The sequence below is a fragment of the Phacochoerus africanus genome, chromosome 4 (assembly GCF_016906955.1).
Source record: "Phacochoerus africanus isolate WHEZ1 chromosome 4, ROS_Pafr_v1, whole genome shotgun sequence".
In the NCBI taxonomy this organism is placed as follows: domain Eukaryota; kingdom Metazoa; phylum Chordata; class Mammalia; order Artiodactyla; family Suidae; genus Phacochoerus; species Phacochoerus africanus.
In genome coordinates this window covers 83,818,050-83,841,854 of record NC_062547.1, presented here as the reverse complement: position 1 = coordinate 83,841,854, position 23,805 = coordinate 83,818,050, and the positions used below count along the sequence as shown (strand labels likewise).

The following is a 23,805-nucleotide window of genomic DNA, read 5'->3' as shown; positions in this document are numbered from 1 at the left end:
ATGTACATGTATGACTGGGTCACTGTTGTACAGTGGAGACCGGCACATTGTAAGTCAACTATAATTTTTTACGAAAGATATAAAACTTGCAGTTTGCAATGTAAAAACTACAAAGAGCTAGTAAGTAAAAGAGGCTTACATTCATTAGAAATCAAAGTACAATCGACCACAAAGAGACTTTATCCCCGGATTAGCAAATAGGGCAAAGGTATAGCCCCACTGTTGGTCACTGGTATGCCCTCCCTAGAAGGCAGTCGGACAGTGTGGACCAAAAGACATAATGTACCCAAAGATGAAATATATATATCTTTTAAGCTCAGAAACTCACTTGTAAGAATGCATAGTCAGAAAGTAACCCTTATGAGTATGCAAATATTAAGAATACTTACTCTGCAGTGTTATTTCTCATGCTCAATTAACCAAAATGTCCATCAAATTAACACTGGTTACATACATGTCTTTGTATACAGAGTGGAATAGTCAATGCTTAACATGATGAGCCAGGAAAAACATATTCTTTCATTAAGACAATGCCCCAAACTTGTTTTTCTTTTTCTTTTTCTTTTTTAAGGGTACAAAGGTACATTAATCCCATTAAGTGTTTTAAGAAGTCACATTATGATTTGGTCAAGATGGCAGAGTAGAAAGACCTGGAGCTCATCTCCTCCCATGGATCCACTGAAATTACAACTATTAACAGAGCAATTTTTGATGAGAATGACCTGAAAACTAGCAGAAAAGATTTTTCCAAACTAAACATACAGAAGAAACTCCAAGGAAATAGGTAGATGGGTCAAGACCTACCTCCATGGGTAGGCAATCCACAAATAAAAGAGGATATCACAGCTGTGGAGGTTCTCCGCAGGGGGTGAGGGATGTGAACCCACATCAGGCTCCCCAGCCTGGGGGCCCAATGCTGGGAGCCCCCTAAAACATCTGGCTCTGAAAGCCAGCAGGGCCTGCATATGGGAGAACTGGAGGGCTGCAGGAAACAGAGAGTCTGCTCTCAAAAAGTACATGTAAAACTTCATAGGCTCCAAGTTGCAAGACAGAGGCAGTAGTTTTTTTACGAAGTCTGGGTCTGACCCATTTACTCATCTTAGCCTCCCAGAGAGGCAGGAGACCACTGAGACTGCTCCTAAGGACATTGACACTGGCAGGAGCCATTCTGAGGAGCTTGTTCTGCCATGAGTACACTGGTGGTGGCAAGAGCTATTCTGGAGTCCTCAAAATATAATAATAAATAAGCCAGCTATATCATAAATAAGCTATGGGAATGTAACACAGAGCATAAAGAACATGGTCAATGCGAGACAATAGCTCTGAATGGGGACATGATTACTAGACTAATCGTGATCATTTCACAATGTCTGCTAATGTAAAATCACTACTGTTAAGATATTCATGTTTAAGTCTACAATAAGATAAGTGGGACATAAAAATTAATATCAGCCTTTGATAAATGAAATTACAGGATCACTACTCATTTTATGCATATCTACTTTCACACTTTTTACACTGAGCACCTATTTCATAAAAAATTATAATAATGTCTTTTGGAGGAAAAAATTCAGTTTTACTATACATGTAAAAATAATTTTCTAGTAACAGTGTGTTCATAAATGATCAGATGAAGGTACACAAAAACGTGGAAAAGCTCCCCGCCCCTAAACACTGGCAGCGATGATGAAGGTGAACCAATAAAAAGTCCACAAGAGAAAAGCGTTATTGTACTTTTGCCCCCAACTCCCACCACCTGAGGTTCCATATTTCTATGGAACACTTCCCTCTGTATAGAGCTGCTCTCAGATTCCTTTCCAGACCACTTCAAAAAAAAGTAAGTAGCGGTCACAAAGTTAAAAGACATTAACTAGAGGTACAAGGATCCTGTATTCCTACCAAAAGTCTAGACCCATGATGTGTATACACAGCCAACAGGCGGTATTAAAACTGAGTCTCTTAATAAGGCTGATACTTTGTTGACAAACAGAAGGGTGATTCCCTAGGGGAGCCTCCACTTCTCAGCAGAGGAACAATACTGCCCAGGGGAAGGAGAGAAGAAAGCCCAGTGTTTCTGTTTAGTATACGGACAATGAATCCCCTGTTCCAACCTGCACAAGAGCAGATGGAACCAACATAAAGTAATAACAGAAAAAGATACAACTTCAGAATAGACAATGGATTAAAATAATTACCTACCAGAGTTTTAAAAATGGTCTTTACTGACAGGAAGTGTCGCCCTGTGTCAATTAAAATTCCTCTATGAGGAAACCTCGGAAAATCTATAATTTCGGATTCATTGACGGTGAACTAAAAGACAAAATAAAATTTTGATTTATTTTTAGAATTTTCTCTTAATTTGAGCTCAGTGAACTCTATGCAAGTACTGCATACAAAAGTAATTTAGGACAAAAAATATAAAATACACAATTATCAGCTAAGATGAATACTTGGGGAGAGGAAACATTCAACAATGTAAATAATGCAATTATCAGCTAAAAAATTTACATTTTTTTCCTACAGTATTATGTCTACCCAACAACAAAGTAGTAACATATAATCATACTTACAGTCCCATAAGAATCTTGATAAATTAACTGGCTAAAGGTCTCTAAACCTAGCAAAAATAAAATTTATAATTTATTGAATTAATTTATAAAATCAACAATAAAAGATGTACTATCTAAACACAGAACCATAACCAGAAAAAACAAATAAAACTATCATGTTACATATGTATATACTTTGTACCATAGTTTCTAACATCAAAGTTCAATTTAAAAAAAACCCTGTTGGAGTTCTCTGGTGGTTTAGGATCTGGCATTGTCACTGCTATGGCATGGGTTTGATCTCTGGCCTGGGAATGTCTGCAAGCCATGGGTGCAGCCAAAAATAAAAATTGAAAAAAAAATCCCTTTTTCGAAGTTCCTGTCATGGCGCAGAAGCGAATCTGACTAGGAACTGTGAGGTTGCAGGTTTGATCCCTGGGCCTTGCTCAGTGAGTTAAGGATCCAGCGTTGCTGTGGTGTATGCCAGCAGCTGCAGCTCCATTTCAACCCCTAGCCTGGAAACCTCCATATGCCGTGGGTGCGGCTCTAAAAAGCCAAAAAAAAAAAAAAAAATCCCTTTTGCCATCTTATAAAAATGTCTTACCTCACTGTACCCACCCATATCCCGGCTTTTGTCTGAATGATAAACACACCCACAAAAATAGTGATTTAAAAAAAACAAAATACTAGTCCCTTAATAGCATTAAAAGAATTTTTATGATAAAATATCACAGGCATGTTAGAAAGTACCTAAACTTAATATAGAGCAAAGAAGCTCAGAAACACCATGAAATTATAAATAAGGCCCAACCTAATGTTTTATTCATACCCATAAAGACTATCTTCTGACCCTGTTTTATTCAAGAGGACTGTTCCCTATATCACAGGCCAATTGCTCTATCTGGCCTTGACTTTATCAAAGTTTATCATTCTAGCTGACAACTATATTGCCAAGGAAAATATTAACCTAAGAATATAGGCATAACTCATTTTATTGCACTTCACTATACTGCATTTCACAGATACTGCATTTTACAAATCAGATTTGTGGCAACCCTACATTGTCAGATGATTGTTTTTCTAGCAATAAAGTATTTTAAAATTAATATATGCAAACTGGCTGTTTTATTAGATCACTTAAAAGGCCACAGTTGAGTCTAAATATATCTTTTACATGCACTGGGAAACCAAAAAATTTGTGACTTGCTTTATTAAGATAGTCATTTTTTTGCAGTGGTATGAAACCAAACTCACAATATTGCCAGGTTTTACCTGTAGTTCAAAGTCAAATAGAAGAGAAGATGTGACAACATATCACAGAAATATAAGCGATCACAAGATACTACAATAACCAGTTACACTGCAACAAATTTGACAACTTAGAAGAAATGAATAAATTCCTAGAGAGAGAAAACCTACAAAGACTGAATTATGGGGAGTTCCTGCCATGGCTCAGTGAAAACGAATCCAACTAGCATCCATGAGGACGCAGTTTCCATCCCTGGCCTTGCTCAGTGGGTTAAGGATCCGGCGTTGCCATGAGCTGTGATGTAGGTCACAAAGGCAGCTCTGATCCTGCATTGCTGTTGCTGCGGTGTAGGCTGGCAACTGTAGTTCCAATTTGACCCTTAGCCTGGGAACCTCCATATGCCACAAGTGTGGCCCTAAAAAGACCAAAAAAAAAAAAAAAAGACTGAACTATGAAGACACAGAAAATGTGAGCAGACTGATTATTAGTAAGAGATTGTATCAGTTATCTAAAATCTCCCAACAAACAAATGTCCAATCACTGGGCTTCAGTGGTGAATTATACCAAAAAGATATTTTACATCTCAAGACAAAGAAGAAACCACAATGAGATGGTAGGAGGGGCACTTTCACGATCTAATCAAATGCCATAACTGCTGGGTGGGAGACCTACAAGCTGGAAAAAACCTGAATTGAAGAGCTTTCTCTCACAGAATGAGAGTTCAGAGCTCCATATCAGGCTCCCCAGCCTAAGTGGCTGGCACCAAAAGGAAGAGCCCCTAGAGCAACTGGTTTTGAAGGCCAGTGGGGCTTAAGTGCAGGAGCTCTGCAGAACTAGGGGAACAGAGACTTCACTCCTGGAGGGTGCACACAAGGTTTCCCATACACTGACTGGAACCCAGGGAAAAGCAGTGACTCCATAGAAACCATGGCCAAATCTACCTGCAGGTCTTGGAGGGTCCCTGTGGGAGGCAGAGGTCAGCTGTGACTCACTGGGTACAAGGAGACTGGAGACAGACCTCAGGGAATACTCACTGGTGTGAGCTTTCCTGGAGGTTGTCATTTTGGCACTGAAACCTGCTCCCCCACCCCTCCATCCCAACTGCCTGCAGGCACCAATGCTGGGAGGCCTCAGACTGAACAACCAATAGGGTGGGAACACAGACCCACCCATCAGCAAACAGGATGCCTAAAGTCAGCCTGAGCCCACAGGTGCCTCTAAATACACCCCTGACATGGCCATGCCTGCCAGAGGGACAATACAAAACTCCACCCACCCAAGGGCAGGCACCAGTCTCTCCCACCAGGAAGCCTACACAAGCCTAAGAACTAACCTCACCCATCAGGGTGCAGACACCAGAAGCAAGAGAAACTATGATCCTGCAGCCTAAGGAAGGAGACTACAAAGTCAGACAAAATGACATGGCAGAGAAATATATTCCAGATGAAGGAACAAGATAAAACCCCAGAAGAACAACTAAGAGAAATGAAGATAAGTAATCTATCTGAAAAAGAATTTAAAGTATTGATAGTAAAAATGATCCAAGAATGGAAGCACAGACCAAAATGATTCAAGGAATGTTTAACAAAAAGCTAGATTTTAAAAAAGAGATGAACAATATAATACTGGAAATGAAAAACACACTAGAAGGAAACAAAAGGAGAATAAATGAGGCAGAAGAACGAATAAGTGAGATGGAAGACAGATTGGTGGAAATCACTGCCATGGAATAAAAAAAAGAAAGAGTGAAAAAAAGTGAGGACAGTTTCAGAGACCTCTTGGACAATATTAATAAACACATTATCATTAACATTATAGAAGTCTCAGAAGAAAAGAGAGAGAGTGAGCCTTAGAAAATATTTGAAGAGATTACAGCTGAAAACTTCCCTAATATGGGAAAGGAAACAGTCAAGTTTACTAAGTACAGAGAGTCCCATACAAGGATAAACACAAGAAGAAACATGCCAAGACACAATTAATCAAATTGATAAAAAACAAAGAAAAATATTAAAAGCAACAAAAGAAAAGTAATAAATAACATACAAAGGAATCTCCATAAGGTTGTCAGCAGAAACACTGCAGGCCAGAAGGGAGTGGCTCAATACATTTAAAGAGATGAAAGAGAAAAACCTCTAAACAAGAGGACCCTGTAAACAGGATTAAGATGGCAGAAGGAAGGACTGGAGTTCACCTCTGATAAAAGCAACAAGATTACAACCAACTACTGAATAATCTTCAACAAAATAGACTAGATTCTATCAAAAAACATAGGGAGTTCCCATCGTGGCGCAGTGGTTAACGAATCCGAGGGTTCGGTCCCTGCCCTTGCTCAGTGGGTTAAGGATCCGGCGTTGCCGTGAGCTGTGGTGTAGGTTGCAGACGCGGCTTGGATCCCGCGTTGCTGTGGCTCTGGCGTAGGCTGGTGGCTACAGCTCCGATTAGACCCCTAGCCTGGGAACCTCCATATGCTGCGGAAGCGGCCCAAAGAAATAGCAAAAAAAAAAAAAAAACCAAAAACATAGCCTACTCCAGAAGACAAAGAGGAGGCCACACTGAGATGTAAGAGGAGCGACCCCATCCCTGCTGGGTGGGTAGCCCACTGACTGGAAAGTAACTATATTGCAGCGGCTCACCCATGGGAGAGAGAGTTCTGAGCCCCATGTCATGTTCCCATGCCTAGGGATCTGGCATTGAGAGGAGGAGCAATCAAAGTATTTGGCGTGGAGGGCCAGTGGGGCTTGTGCACAGGAGCTCTACAGGACTGGGGGAAATGGAGACTCCACTCTTGAAAGATGCACATAACATTTTATGTGCAGTGGGTCCCAGGGCAAAGTAGAGATTCCATAGAAATGTTGGTCAGACCTGCTTCAGTTCTTGGAGGATCTTCTGGGAAAACAGGGGATGACTGTGGCTCGTCATGGGGGAAGGATGTTGGAGGCAAAGATCTCAGGAATGATCATCAGTATGAACTCCTCTAGAGATGGCCATTTTGGAAAAATATGGCCCCAACCATCAGGGCTGAGAAGCCCCAGGCCGAACAACAAACCAGGTGGAACACAGCCCCACCCATCAGCAAAAAGGCTGCCTAAAGACCTCCCAAGCAAACAGTTGCATCTAATCACTCCTAGAGACAAAGCGCAAACCACCAGAGAAATAAGAATCAGTTCCATCTACCAGAGGGTAGGCACCAGTCCCTCCCATCAGGAAACCAGCAAGCCCCTCTACCAACTTCAGCTACAAGGGGGACAGACAGCAGAAGCATGAGAGGCTACAACCCTGCAGTCTACAAAAAGGAGACCAGAACCAAAATCTACACAAAATGAAAAGGCAGAGAATTATGACTCAGATAAGGGAACAAGAAAAAACCCAGAAAAACAGCTAAGTGACCTGGAGATACCAACCTCCATGAAAAAGACTAGACTAATGATAATAAAGACAATTCAAGATCTTGGAAATAAACTGGAGGCAAAGACTGATAAATTACAAGAAACAATGAGCAAAGAAATAGAAGATTTAATTTAAGGATTAAGCAAGAAGAGATGTAATATACAATAACTGAAATAAAAAATTCACTCGAAGGAACCAAGAGCATAATATAGGAGAGAAGAACAAAGATTGAAAGTGGAAGACAGACTAGAGGAAATCAGTGCCATGGAACAGAAAAGAGGAAAAAAAAAAAACTGAAAAGAAATGAAGGCAATCTAAGAGAACTCTGGGACAGTGTTAAATGCACAAACACCTGTGTTATAAGGGTGCCCAAAGGAGAAAAGAGAAAGGCCCAGAGAAAATGTCTAAAGAGGTAATGGCTGAAAACTTCCCTAACATAGGGAAGGAATCACTCGCTGAAATCCAGGAAGCACAACAAGTACCACACAAAATAAACTCAAGGAGGAACACCCTGAAACAATTATTAATCCAACTTACCAAAATTAAAAACAGAGAAAATATTGAAAGCAGCTAGGGAAAAGAAACGAATCATACAAGGGAACCCTGATAAAGTTATTGGCTGATTTTTCAGCAGAACCTCTGCAGACCAGAGGGGAGCGGCATGATACACTTAAAGTGATGAAAGGAAAAAAACTTCCAACCACAATTACTCTACCCAGCAAGGTTCTCATTCGGATTTGAAGGAGAAATCAGAAGCTTTGCAGACAAGCAAAAGCTAAGAAAATTCAGCACCACTAAACCAGCTTTACAACAAATACTAAAGGAACGTCTGCAGGTGGAAAAAAGGCCACAACTAGAAACAAAAATATTACAAATGACAAGGCTCACCAGCCAAGGCAAATATATAGGTAGGAAAGGTAGGAAATCATTCACACACAAATATGTTAACAAAACCAGAAATTGTGAGGAGGGTACAAATGCAGGAGACTGGATATGCACATGCAATTTAGAGACCAACAACTTAAAACAATCTGTATATATATAAACTTCTATATCAAAACTCCATGGAAATTGCAAACAAAAAAAATCCACCATAAATACATACACAAATAAGAAAAAGCAATCCAAACACAACACTAAAGATAGTCATCAAACCACAAGGGAAGAAAAAAGACCAAAAAAAAAAAAACCAAAACAATTAATAAAATGCCAATAAGAACATACATATCAAAAATTACCTTAAATGTAAATGGACTAAATGCCCCAACCAAAAGACACCAACTGGCTGAAGGTTTACAAAAACAAGACCCATATATATGCTGTCTTCAAGAGACCCACTTCAGTTCTAGGGACACATACAAATTGGAAGTGAGAGGATGGAAGAAAATATTCCATGCAAAAAGGAATCAAAAGAAAGCTGCAGTAGCAATACACATATCAGACAAAACAGACCTTAAAATAAAGAACAAGAGACAAAGACATTGCATAATAATCAAAGGTTCAAACCAAGAAGAAAATATAACTATTGTAAATATAAATTCACCCAACATAGGATCACCTCAATATACAAGGCAACTGCTAACAACCTAAAAGGAGAAATTGACAGTAACAAGATAATAGCCCACTTAGAGCAATGGACAGACCACCCAGACAGAATATCAACTAGGAAACACAGGCCTTAAATGATGCATTAGACCAGATGGACTTAAAAGATATTTATAGAACATTCCATCCAAAAGCAGCAGAATACACATTCTTCTTAAGTGCACACAGAACATTCTCTAGGATAGAGCACATTCTGGGACTGTGTCAAGTTTCAGTAAATTTAAGAAAACTGAAATCTCATCAAGCATCTTTTCCAACCATGATGCTGTACAACTGGAAATCAATAACAAGGAAAAAAAACCCGCAAAAAACACAAACACATGGGAGACTAAACAACATGCCACTAAAAAACTAATGGATCACTGAAGAAATCAAAGAGGAAATTAAAAAATACCTAGAGGAAAATGACAACAAAGACACAACAATCAAAAACCTATAGGATGCCGAAAGAGTAGTTCTTTTTTTGTGTGTGTCTTTCTGCTATTTCTTTGGGCCGCTCCCATGGCATTTGGAGGTTCCCAGGCTAGGGGTCTAATCGGAGCTGTAGCCACTGACTGGCCTACGCCAGAGCCACAGCAATGCAGGATCCGAGCCGCATCTGCAACCTACATCACAGCTCATGGGAACTCCCCAGAAGAGCAGTTCTAAGAGGGAAGTTTATAGCAATATATTTCTGCTTCAGCAAACAAGAAAAGTCTCAGGAGTTCCGTCGTGGCAGTGGTTAACGAATCCGACTAGGAACTATGAGGTTGCTGGTTCGATCCCTGGCCTTGCTCAGTGGGTTAAGGATCTGGTGTTGCTGTGAGCTGTGGTGTAGGTCACAGACGTGGCTCAGATCCCACATTGCTGTGGCTCTGGTTTAGGCCGGCGGCTACAGCTCAGATTCAACCCCTAGCCTGGGAACCTCCATATGCCGCAGGAGCGGCCCAAGAAATGGCAAAAAGACAAAAAAAAAAAAAATGCTAGAGCTCATCAATGAATTCAGTAAAGTTGCAGGATACAAACACAGAAATCTCCTGCATTTCTATACAGTAACAATGAAAGAGCAGAAAAAGAAAATAGGGAAGTGATCCCATTTACTACTGTATCAAAGACAATAAGATATTGAGGAAATAATCTACCTAAGGAGGCAAAAGACCTGTCCTCTGAAAACTGTAAGATGCTGATGAAAGAAACTGAAGATAACTCAAACAGATGGAAAGATATACCATGTTCTTGATTTGTAATAATCAATATTGTCAAAATGATTATACCACCCAAAGCAATCTACAGATTCAATGCAACCCCTATCAAATTAGCAATGGCATTTTTCAGAGAACTCAAAAAGCTTTCTAAATTTGTATGGAAATACAAGAGACCCAAAATACCCAAAGCAATCCTGGGAAAGAAAACAGAGCTGGAGGAATCAGGCTCCCTGACTTCAGATTACAGTACAAAAATACAGTCATTAAAATAGTAGGGTGGAGGAGTTCCCGTTGTGGTGCAGCGGAAACAAATTCGACTAGGAACCATGAGGTGTGTGGCTTCAATCCCTGCCTTGCTCAGTGGGTTAAGGATCTGGCGTTGCTGTGAGCTATGGTATAGGTTGCAGACATGGCTCATATCTGGCGTGGCTGTGACTGTGGCTGGCAGCTGTAGCTCCAATAATCAGACCCCTAGCTTGGGAACCTCCATATGCCACAGGTGTGGCCTTAAAAAGCCAAAAAAAAAAAAAAAAATGTAGGGTGGAACTCTCATTGTGGCTCAGAAGTAACAAATCCAACTAGTATCCATGAGGATGTAGGTTCAATCCCTGGCCTTACTCGGTGGCCAGAAAAAAAGAAAACAAACAAACACAGTATGGTACTGGCATAAAAACAGACATTTAGATCAGTGGAATAGGAATAAAAAGCCTAAAAATAAACACTAGTCTACAACAAAGGAGACAAGAATATACAGTGGAGAAAAGGCAGTGTCTTCAGTAAGTGCAATATGTGGTGTTGTAAAAACAGAACAGCTCCATGTAAAAGAATCAAATTAAAGCACTAACACTATACACAAAAATAAACTCAAAATGGATTGAATCCCTAATATGAGGCCAGATACTGCAGAAATCTTAGAGGAAAACATAAAACACTCTTTGACAAAAAACACAGCAATTATCTTTTTGGATCTACCTCCTAGAGTAATTAAAAGTAAAAACAAAAACACAAGACAAATGAGACTTAATTAAACTTAGAAGCTTTTGCATCACAAAGGAAACTACAAACAAAATGAAAAGACAATCCACAGAATGGGAGAAAATATTTAGAAATGAAGTTATTTACCAACAAGGGATTAATTCCCCCCAATATACAAACAGCTCCTGCAGCTGAGTAACAAAAAAATGAACAATCCAATCAAAAACATGGGCAGGAGATCTAAATAAACATTTCTCCAAAGAAGACATACAGAAGGCCAACAGGCTCAAGAAGAGAGTTCAACATTGCTAATGATTAGCTTATCATAATCATTCTCATTGCTAATGAGAGAATCGCAAATCAAAACTACAATGAGGTATCTTCTCACACCAGTAAGAATGGCCATTATCAGAAAGTCTACAAACAGGAGTTCCCATGGTGGCTGGTGGTTCAGTAGAAACCAAACTGACTGGTATCCATGAGGACACAGGTTCAATCCCTGGCCTCACTCAGTGGGTTAAGGATCTGGCATTGCCATGAGCTGTGGTGTAGGTCAAAGACACGGCTTGGATCCAGCATTGCTGTGGCATGGCTGTGGCACGGCTGTGGCTGGTGGCTACAGCTCTGATTCCACCCCCCTAGCCTGGGAACCTCCATATGCTGCAGGTGGGGCCCTAAAAAGACAAAAAAAAAAAAATCTACAAACAATAAATGCTGGAAAGGGTGTGGAGAAAAGGGAACCCTCTTACAACTGTTGCTGGGAATGTAAACTGGTACAACTACTTTGAAGAACAGTATGGTGGTTCCTCACAAAGTTAAAAACTGAACTACCACATGATCCAGCAATCCCACTTCTGGAGTGGGATTTCTATTAAGAGAAAACCCTAATTCAAAAAGATACATGAGCTCCAATGTTCACTGTAGCACTATTTACCGTGGCCAAGACATGGAAGCAACCTAAATGTCCATCAACAGAGGAATGAAGATGTGGTACACATACACAACAGCCATAAAAGTGAATGGAAAAAATGCCATTTGCAGCAACATAGATGGACCCAGAGATTATCCCACTAAGTGAAGTCAGACAGAGAAAGACAAATATCATGTATCACTTATATGTGGAATATTAAATATACAAATGAGCTTATATGCAGAATAGAAATAGGCTCAGAGAATTTGAAAATGAATTTATGGTTACCAAAGGGGACAGGTAGGTACGGGGGATGAGTCAGGAGTTTGGGATTAAAATATACACACTATTATACATAAAATAGATAACTAACAAGGACCTACTGTATAGCACAGGGAGTTCTTTCCAATGTTCTGTAATATCCTATATTATTATCTGAAAAAGAACGTCCATGTGTGTAGACAGATAGATATATATAACTTTGCTGTACACCTGAAACTAATACAAAATCATCTGTTCTCCAATATAAAATAAAAAATATATTAAGGGAGTTCCCATTGTGGCTAAGTGGTAACGAATCCGACTAGTATCCATGAGGACATGGGTTTGATCCCTGGCTCTGCTCAGTGGGTTAAGGATCCAGTATTACTGTTAGCTGTGGTGTAGACTGCAGATGCAGCTCAGATCTAGTGTTGCTGTGGCTGAGGTGTAGGCCAGCAGCTACAGCTCCAAGTAGACCCCTAGCCTGGGAACTTCCATGTGCCACAGGTGTAGCCCTAAAAAGCAAAATAAGTAAATAAATTAATTAATTATAAGAAAGAATACTAAATATTCTCAAGCTTCCCACAAAACATACAAGGAGGGGAGTTCCCGTCATGGCGCAGTGGTTAACGAATCCGACTAGGACCATGAGGTTGTGGGTTCGGTCCCTGCCCTTGCTCAATGGGTTAACGATCTGGCATTGCCGTGAGCTGTGGTGTAGGTTGCAGACGTGGCTCGGATCCCGTGTTGCTGTGGCTCTGGCGTAGGCCGGTGGCTACAGCTCTGATTCAACCCCTACCTAGCCTAGGAACCTCCATGTGCCGAGGAAGCGGCCCAAAGAAATAGCAAAAAGACAAACAAACAAACAAACAAAAACAACAGACAAGGAGGGAACACTCCCAAACTCATTTTCTGAGGCCAGCATTACTGTGATATCAAAATTAGACAAGGACATTACAAGAAAAGAAAATTATAGGCTGGTATGCTAATGACACAGATGCAAAAATCCTCAATAAAATATCAGTAAACCTAATTTAAAAATATACTGAAATGATCATACAAGATACAGCATTCAGAGATGTAAGGATGGTTTGATATCTGCAAATCAAAAAACATGACTCACCACATTAACAAAATGAAGCATGGAGTTCCTACTGTGCCACAGTGGTAGTGAATCCAACTAGTACCTGTAAGGATGCAGGTTTGACTCCTGGCATCATGCAGTGGGTTAAGGATCTGGCATTGCCATGAGCTGTGGTACAGGTTACAGACTTGGCTGGGATCCTGTGTTGCCGTGGCTGTGGTGTAGAATGGCAGCTGCAGCTCCAATTTGACACCTAGCCTGAGAACTTCCATATGCCACAGGTGTGGCCCTCAAAAGCAGAAATAAAAAATTTTTAATGAAGCATAAGATCATAAAAATCATCTCAACAGATGCAAAAAAAGTGACAAAATTCAACATCTATTTATGATTAATACTCTCAACAAGGTGGGTTCAGAAAGAATGCACCTCAGCATAATAAAGGCCATTTATGACAAGCTCACGGCTAATATCATACTTAATGGTAAAAAGCTGAAAGTTTTTCCTCTAAGATCAGGAACAAGAAAAGAATGCCCACTCTTGTGACTTCTTAAAAACAAACTACTGGAAGTCCTAGTCAGAGCAATTAGTCAAGAAAAAGAAATAAAAGGCATCCAAATCAGAAAGGAAGTACAACTGTCACTTATTTGTAGATGACCTATTATGTAAAAAACCCTAAGGAGACCACCAAAAACCTGTCAGAACTAATCAACAAATTCAGTAAAGTTGCAGGATATGAAATCAATATACATAACTCTGTTGTATTTCTATACAACAATAACTAGGAGAAAGATAAATTAAGAAAACAATCCCACTTATAGTTGAATCAAGTTGAAAAGACCTCTACACTGAACACTTTAGGACACTTATGAACAATACTGAAGACATACATAAATGGAAGATTTTCTATGCTCATGGATTGGAAAAATTAATATTGTTAAAATAACCATAGGCCCCAAAGCCATCTACAGATTCATGTAAACTTATCAAATGGAATTTTCCACAGAAATAAGCAATCCTAAAATTCTTACTGAATCAAAAAAGATCACAAATAGCCAAAGCAAACTTGAGAAAGAAGAATAAAGCTGGAGGCATCATGCTCCCTAATTTTAAACTATATTACAAAGCTATAGCATCAAAAGAGTATGGTATTAATATAACAACAGGCACAAAAATCAACAGAAGTTAACAAAAGACACAGAAATAAATTCATGCATTTATGATTAACTAATTTACAACAAAGGAGCCATGAATATACAATGGGAAAAGGACAGTGTTTTCAATAAATAGTGTTGGGGAGCTCTCATCATGGCTCAGTGGTTAAGGAACCTGACTAGTTAGTACCCATGAGAACACGGGTTCAATCCTTGGCCTTGTTCAGTGGGTTAAGGATCCGGTGTTGCCATGGGCCATGAGTTGTGGTGTAGGTCACAGACACAGCTCAGATCCTGAGTTGCTGTGGCTGTGGAGTAGGCCAATGGTTACAGTTCAGATTCGACCCCTAGCCTGGGAGCCTTCCTATGCTGTGGGTGTGGCCCTAAAAGGAAAAAAAAAGTAGTGTTGGGAAAACTGGACGGTTGCATGTGAAAGAACTACCACTCTCTAACACCATACACAAAGAATAACTCAAGATGGGAGTTCCCGTCATGGCGCAGTGGTTAACAAATCCGACTAGGAACCATGAGGTTGAGGGTTCGGTCCCTGCGCTTGCTCAGTGGGTTAACGATCCGGCGTTGCCGTGAGCTGTGGTGTAGGTTGCAGACGCGGCTCGGATCCCGAGTTGCTGTGGCTCTGGCATAGGCCAGTGGCTACAGCTCCGATTCCACCCCTAGCCTGGGAACCTCCATATGCCGAGGGAGTGGCCCAAAGAAATAGCAAAAAAAAAAAAGACAAAAAAAAAAGAATAACTCAAGATGGACTACAGACTTGAACCTTAAGTATGGATTAGAAACATCAAGCTTCCAGAAGAAAACAAAGGTGGTAAACTCTTAGTTTTGATAATTTTGGGGTGTGACACCAAAAGCAAAAATAAACAAGAGGGACTACCTCAAAGTACAAAGTTTCTGTATAGCAGAGGACCTCATCAACATAATGAAAATGCCATCTACTAAATGGGAGACAATACTTGCAAATCATTTATCTGATAAAGAGTTGATAAAGAACTCACACAACTCAACACCAATAAAACCCCCAAATAGTCCCATTAAAAAAATGAGAAGATGTAAATAGATATTTTTTGAAAGAAGACATATAGGCAACAGATATATTAAAAGATACTCAACATCACTAACCATAAGGGAAATGAAAAAAAAAACAAAACTACAATGAGGAGTTCCCTGGTGGTCCACTGGTTAAGGATCTGATGTTGTCGCTGCTGTGTTTCAGGTTCAATACCTGGCCCAGGAACATCTGCATGCCATAGGCATGGCCAAAAAATAAGTGAGTAAAATAAAATATGAAGTAAACATGCTCCCGTTGTGGTGCAGTGTTTAACAAATCCGACTAGGAACCATGAGGTTGTGGGTTCAATCCCTGGCCTTGCTCAGTGGATTAAGGATCCGGGGTTGCCATGAGCTGTGGTGTAGGTTGCAGACGAGGCTCGGATCCCGTGTTGGTGTGGTGTAGGCTGGTGGCTACAGCTCCGATTAGACCCCTAACCTGGGAACCTCCATATGCCACGGGAGCCGCCCTAGAAAAGACAAAAACAAAACAAAACCCCAAAGTGGGGAAAAAAAAACCCACAATGACATATCACCTCACAAACTGTTAAAGTGGCTATTATCAAAAAGACAAGAAATAACAAGCAATTGTGAGGATGTAGAGTAAAGGGATCCCTTGAACACTGTTGGGAATATAAATTGGTGCAGCCACTATGGAAGACAGTATGGAGGTTCCTTTAGAAAGTAAAAACAGAACCTACCACATGATCCAGCAATTCCACTTCTGGGTATTTATCCAAAGAAAACAAAACCACAAACCTCCTAAATATATGCACCTCCATGTTCACTGCAGCATTAATTACAATAGCCAAGATATGGAAAGAACCTGTCCAAATACTTGGTAAACATTATAGCTATTTTCATGTTATACTTTGAAATAAGATCAATGGATGAATGGATAAAGATGTGTTGTGTATGTGTGTGTGTGCATACATACACAAAAAAAATGGAGTATTATTCAGTATAGTAAAAAGGAAGTCTTGCTATCTGAGACAACATGGATGGAACTTGAGGGCATTATGCTAAATGAAGTAAAATCAGACAGAGAAAGACAAATACCAAAAGATCTCACTTACATGTGGAATCTTAAAAACCATCACAATAGCCAAGACATGGAAGCAATCTAAACGCCCACTGATGAATGGATTAAGATGTAAATATATATACACACAATAGAATAGTACTCAGCCATAAAAAAGAACGAAATCATGCCATTTGCAGCAACATGGATTGAACTAGAGACTCTCATACTAAGTGAAGTCAGTCAGAAAGAGAAAGACAAGTACCATATGATATCACTTATCTGAAATCTAATATATAGTACAAATGCACCTTTTCACAAATATAAACTCATGGACTTGGAGAATAGACTTGTGGTTGCCAGGGGGGAGAGGGAGGAAGTGGGGTGGACCGGAAATCTGGGGTTAATAGATACAAAGCATCTGGAATGGGTAAGCAATGAGATCCTGCTGTATAGCACTGGGAACTATACCTAGTCACTTGTGATGGAGCATGATGGAGGATAATGTGAGAAAAGAATGTGTGTGTGTGTGTGTGTGTGTATACATGTGACTGGGTCACTTTGCTGTATAGGAGAAAATGGACAGAACACTGTAAACCAACTATAATGAAAAAACAAAAATCATTTAAAAAATAAATAAATAAAACTTAAGGCATAAAGCAAAAAAAAAAAAAACCAACAACGACAACAAAAAAACAAACCCAAACCAGGCCCATAAAGAATAGATTGGTAGTTATCAGAGTCGGGGGCACGGGGCGGGGCAAAATGGGTGAAGGGGGTCAAGAAGTACAATCTTCCACTTATAATTAAGTTCTCAGGATGTAAGGGGATGGCATGGTGACCTAGAGTTAATGATACTGTGTCGGTCTATTTATAAGTTACTAACAGTAAATAAAAGTTCTCATAAGAAAACCACTTTTTTTCTATGTTTGGTGATGGATGTAAACTATACTTATTGTGGTAATCATTTTGTAATATATACAAATATACCAACTCATGATGTTGTACACCTGAAATAATATTATGTCAATTATACCTAAAAAAAAAAAAAAAAAAGATGATACAGGAAATAAGGAAACGAAAATTCAAAGGCATTTTTGCTATGCCTCCTTCCTACCCCCAAATACAGGGCCATATCATGAAGCATAACTTTGAAATTTTCTTTTAAGTGGCAATACATTCAATTATCACTTAGAGCACATTACTTTGAAAGTCTGATGGTAAGCAGAAAATAAGGACTTCTTAGACTATATTTATATTCATGAAATGCTCTCAAAAGGTCTTATCATTTTGATATGCATCAGAGAAAACATCAATAAAGCTCTATTGTCCCTAACATGCCCCAGACAAGACAGGCAGATTAAACTGATAAAAGTTTAAAATCACATAACATACATAAATGATTTAGATAATAATGTTAGCAGCTACATTTGTGGTAAATATCTATAGCTATTTTCATGTTATATTTTGAAACAAGATCATAATCATACCATTATGACTATAAAATACACAGTATTAACAATGATGGTTTTATTTGAGATAACACTTAACCTGAGTCAAATCCAAAGCCTTTATTTTTAATTACTGCAACTTTGGTTGACTAACTCACATTAAAGAAAATTATCCTGGAGTTCTCGTTGTGGCTCAGTGGTTAACGAATCCGACTAGGAACCATGAGGTTGAGGGTTTGGTCCCTGGCCTTGCTCAGTGGGTTAAGGATCCGGCATTGCTGTGAGCTGTGGTGTAGGTCGCAGACATGGCTCAGATCCCGAGTTGCTGTGGCATAGGCCGGCGGCTACAGCTCTGATTCAACCCCTAGCCTGGGAACCTCCAAATGCCGCGTGAGCGGCCCTAGAAATGGCAAAAAGACAAAAAAAAAAAACTTAATTAAAAAAGAAAAATAAAATAAAAAAAATTGTCCTTCTCCTTTTTAAAAACCATACCCGACGTGTAGGTCAGTACAATAAAATCTTATTTACTTAAGAGATAAAAAGCAGGAGTTCCCGTCATGGCGCAGTGGTTAACGAATCCGACTAGGAACCATGAGGTTGCGGGTTCGGTCCCTGCCCTTGCTCAGTGGGTTAAGGGTCCGGCGATGCCGTGAGCTGTGGTGTAGGTCGCAGACGCGGCTCGGATCCCTCGTTGCTGTGGGTCTGGCATAGGCCCGGTGGCTACAGCTCCGACTCGACCCCCAGCGTGGGAACCTCCATATGCCGCGGGAGCGGCTCAAGAAATAGCAAAAAGACAAAAAAAAAAAAAAGAGAGAGAGATTAAAAGCAGCATTTGAACAGCAAAAACAAATGTCCCAAGGCCCAAACTTTGAAGTTCAGACTCAAAGTCACAGGAAAAGCTTTTAAGGTTCCCCTCTGACCACTGCCTCCAACCAGTCCAGAGTCTATTTTTATCTTTTCCCACTGTCCCTGCAAACTTAGTTCTATTTCTAACTCCACAGGAATTTCAAATGGGGGACAGGGTTTTAAAACTTTCTTTGCTATTATGGTACATGTGGATGGCTCTGTTCCTGACCCTGGATTTTTACTAGACTCCTAGGATCAAACCATTCCTGGCTGAGAAAGAGCAGCAGAATGGTTCCATGTCCCAATGGATTCAGATGAAAACTGCTAATAAAATCAAGTACAACTCCAAGAAGAGACACAGGAGAAGAATGGGAGTGAGTCACTAAGGACCCTCCCCTGAGGGGGCACATGCCCTTATGCTATACCAAGGTCACGAGCATTTTACCACATCAAGCTGAAAATATCACCACTATAGGGACAATTAGATATGTTTTATTGGGAAAATGATTTTTCTCTTTGCTATTAGGCCTCTGCACTAAAAGGTTAGTTTAGAAAAAAATATGCATGAACTTTTGTTTGAATAAATAAACAAAATGAATGAAGGGAGATGCTTACTCCTAAAGGGAGCAAGTGATGAAACGAAATCCCCTTATCAGAGCAGGTTGGGGCCATTTATAACCATAAACATTATAGTCCCGAGAACATCAATGAATTACAGCATTATAAATGTAATAACCTTCAAGCATTTTTAAAGGTCAAATGATCTGTCTCCCATGCATTAGTGGCATATATTTAATGAAAATCCCTTTGGAAATACCCAACAAATCATCCTATAAAGGATCCAAGGAAGCAGAGTTTTGCTGTGCTTGATTTCCCAGAGTGACAGCTGAAATATTTTTTATACTAAAAAATAACAATGAAACTACATAGAACTTACCTCGCAAAGCTCCCCAAACTGTGTTGGCCCTGAGCAAGGCCTCTGGTCCTTTTACATGTAAAACATCTGTATTGAAGACAAAGAAAAGTTTCTTGTGTGGTGATAGATGGTGACTAGACATACTGCAGTGATTATTTTAAAATGAAAAGAAATATCAAGTCACTATGCTGTGTAAACCAGAACTAGCATGGTGCCGTAAGTCAATCATACTTCAAAACCAAACAAACTCATAGGAAAGGAGATGAGGTTTGCGATTATCAGGGGAGAGTGATGGGGAGAAGGAACTGGATGAGGGCAGTCAAAAGTTACAAAACTTAGGAGTTCCCGTCATGGCACAGTGGAAACAAATCCAACTAGGAACCATGAGGTTGCAGGTTCGATCCCTGGCCTCGCTCAGTGGGTTGAGGATCTGGCATTGCCATGAGCTGTGGTGTAGGCTAGGAGCTACAGCTCCAATTAGACCCCTAGCCTGGACACCTCCATATGCCGTGGGTACGGCCCTAAAAATACAAAAAAAAAAAAAAAAAGTCCAGAAAAAAAAAGTTACAAAACTTAGGGTTCGGCGTTGTCACTGCTGTGGCATGGCTTTGATCCCTGGCGCAGGAAATTCTGCATACTGCAGAGTGCTACCAAAAAGATAAAAAAGGTACAAACTTCCAGTTATAAATAAGTACTACTAGGGCTACAATGGACAACATGAGGAATAGAGCCACTACTGCTGTATATTATATACGGAAGTTAAGAAAATAAATCCTCAGAGTTCTCAGCACAAGAAAAAAAATTTTCTCGTTCATTTTATTATCTGCATGAGATGATGGATGTTCACTAAACGTACTGTGATAATCATTTCATGATGTATTTGACTCAATTCATTATGCTGTACACCTAGACTTATACAGCACTGGAGGTCAATTCTATCTCAATAAAACTGCGAGGAAAAAATGTGTTTTTTTTGTTTTGGGGTTTTTTTGTTTTGTTTTGTTTTGTTTTTTTAGGGCCGCACCCACAGCATATGGAAGTTCCCAGGCTAGGGGCTGAATCAGAGCTGTAGCTGCTGGCCTACACCACAGCCATGGCAACATGTAATCTGAGCTGCATCTGCAACCTATACCACAGCTCACAGCAACACCAGATCCTTAACCCACTGAGCAAGGCCAGGAACTGAACCTGTGTCCTCATGGATGCAAGTCAGATTTATTTACTGAACCATGACGGGAACTCCATTCCTAGGCATTTTTATACATGTAAGTGTAACAAGAAAAATATAGTATCATTTTATGTGCACCTTCCTGTGTGTAGGTTGGTATGTAACTGGTACCCTCCCATACATGATATTATACAACTTCCTTTATCCAACTCAGCAACTTAACCTGGCAAGTTTCTATCTGTTCTTTGTAACTGCTTCTTTATTTTTAACTGTTGCAGAGTATCCTTTAGTGTAGATTTAGCCATTCTTCTGGTGATGAACTTTTAGTTGTGTTTCCAGTTCTTCACTGTTGCAGGCAAACTGCATGGAACATCCCTAATACAAGTAATTATTCCTCTACAGTAGAAATTAGTCCACTTCTGGTGTTGAAGGTATGCATATTTTTATATTTAACTGATGATGCTGCTGTAACACTTGTCACTTCCTCCACGATTTCATCATACTCTGGGACAACAGCTGGTATCTTCTTTCCTGTATGTTATGTTTATGTTCATCATCATAAACTAGTTCATCCTTCAACCAGAAAAGTTCACAATCAGCGTGTCTCACAAAGCTTCCCTTTCACGACAAAGCAGGTTTGCCAAGTTGAATGGAAAATAGGATATAACTCCCCAGAATCCAAACACTCCATTCTGGGGAATTTACAATATGTCACTGTATTGCAGCCAGATTCCTTGGTAGTTTAGTGACCATTTCTCAATTCAGACTGCAAAGCCTAATTCACACAGTGTCTGAGTTTTGGCTGTCAGAGACAATCACATGGCTAATGCTGGCAAATCATCCTGTTTCTTGTCTAAGAACAGCTACAAAACTACAGAGAAGTGACTTTTTTTTCAAAGAGATGTATTAAGAAATCTCATCTAGGAGTTCCCATCACGGCCCAGTGGGATCATACATGACTACTATCCACGAGGAGGCAGGTTCGATTCTCGGCCTCGCTCAGTGGGTTAAGGATCCAGCATTGCCTCGAGCTGTGGCGTAGGTTGCAGACACAGCTCAGATCTGGCAGTGCTGTGACCAGTGGCTACAGCTCCGTTTTGACCCCTAGTCTGGGAACATCCCTATGCCATGGGTGTGGCCCTTAAAAGACAAAAAAAAAAAAAAAAAAAGAAGAAAGAAAAAAAAAAGAAATCTCATCTATATCAAGAGGATGAAAAGAGGTACTTAACCATCTATGAGGCAGTCTGAGGACAAAGGAGTCACTCTTTTCTCTAAGATAGTTTCCTTTCTATTTTTACACCCAACTCACCAGTCTGCTGGCTATGCACTAATCTACCACCCATATCCTGACAATGCTCTTCTTCCACTCCTTGGTACAAGTCCACACTGCCAGTCAGCATGCCCTATGGAAAAGGCCTGCCCACTTGTTTATTCCTTCTGGAACAACTGAGGAAAAGCCTTAGAGAATAATGTTTTAGGCAACCAAAAAACAAAACAAAACAAAACCCATGTTGCTAAATGCTGATTATGTTGTCAACTGATATAAGTGAAAATGAAATATAAACAAAAGTGAAAATAAAAAGCTTCGCCTCTCCCAGTTCTGTATTATCTTTGTGTCAAATTAATTATAAATACAGATCATGGCTCTAAGCATAGACTTTATCTTTAAAATAAACTACCCAGAAGTCCAGACATGGGGGATAAGCCGAGTTGAGTTATGGCACATCCATATGGTTGGCAAAACATTAGTTAGCCATTAAAAATGCTGTCACACATAATTCCATTTGCAGCAACATGGGTGGAACTAGAGAATCTCATACTGAGTGAAATGAGCCAGAAAGACAAAGACAAATACCATATGATATCACTTATAACTGGAATCTAATATCCAGCACAAATGAACATCTCCACAGAAAAGAAAATCATGGACTTGGAAAATAGACTTGCGGCTGCCCGAGATGGGAGAGGGAGTGGGAGGAATCGGGAGCTTGGGCTTATCAGACACAATTTAGAATAGATTTACAAGGAGATCCTGCTGAGTAGCATTGAGAACTTTGTCTAGATAATCATGTTGCAACAGAGCAAAGGGTGGGGAAAAAAAAATATATAATTTGATCCCCTTGCTATACAGTGGGGAAAAAAAAATGCTGTCACGAAAAACACTCCGTGAAATATACTTACAATGCATTGTTATGTAATAAAGAAAAATACCAAAACCACATGCAGAGAATTACCCCCATTGTCATGCCAGTTTATTGTGTGCTTATATTTATATCTATGTAAAATATTGAAATGTATTACTCGGCAAAGAAACAAAAATCTGAAATAACCGTGGTCCACTCTGAGTGCTGCGGTCACGTGTGACTGACTTCCTCCTGTTCACTTACTGTACTTCGAGATTTCCTACAACAATTATGAGTAAGTTGTACCATCAGACTTTAAGAGTCATTTTAAAAACAGGAATTATAAACTCAGTGGCCAAGAGCGCACAATAGTTCATGGCGTGGGACCAGCTTCCAGCGCTCAAGTCTGTAACAAGCAGCTGTGAATATAATCCATTTACATAACACAGGTACTCACAGGACTCATTTGAAGAGATGCTGGGGAAAGTGTCACACTCCGACTCCACGTGGACTTGAAGCTGCTGCAATTCCGTACCAAAACATAATTGGTAAGAGCCTTGATACCACTTGTAGAAACCAAAAATAAAGTCATAATATCTGTGTGAGAAAAAAATTGAAATACATTTTTAAGGCACTGTAGCCAAGTTGCAGATACATATGTGGTGGTGGCCACTGTTGCTGACTCCTCGAATCCCTGCTACCTCATATTAATCCAACTAGAGGCTCTTGCCCCAAGCTGTATATCAGACTCACCTGGGGAGCTTTTCACAAACACAGACTGCTGGCCAGACCTTCAGAATCACAATCTCTTGAGAATGTGATCCAGGCACAAGACATTTAATTACTTTATTTATTTATTG

At 39.9% G+C, this 23,805-nt stretch overlaps 1 protein-coding gene across 1 annotated transcript in view; it reads right to left on the bottom strand.

Annotated features, from left to right (window-relative positions):
* Nucleotides 1-23,805, bottom strand: part of HEXB (hexosaminidase subunit beta) — a 40,358-nt gene that overhangs the window by 12,017 nt on the left and 4,536 nt on the right. Inside the window, exons 2-5 of the mRNA XM_047778101.1 lie at nt 23,403-23,542; nt 19,676-19,741; nt 2,571-2,617; nt 2,200-2,310 (exon numbers count right to left, since the gene is read on the bottom strand). Coding sequence (XP_047634057.1) covers nt 2,200-2,310; nt 2,571-2,617; nt 19,676-19,741; nt 23,403-23,542 — 364 coding nt within the window. The remainder of the gene's footprint in view (nt 1-2,199; nt 2,311-2,570; nt 2,618-19,675; nt 19,742-23,402; nt 23,543-23,805) is intronic.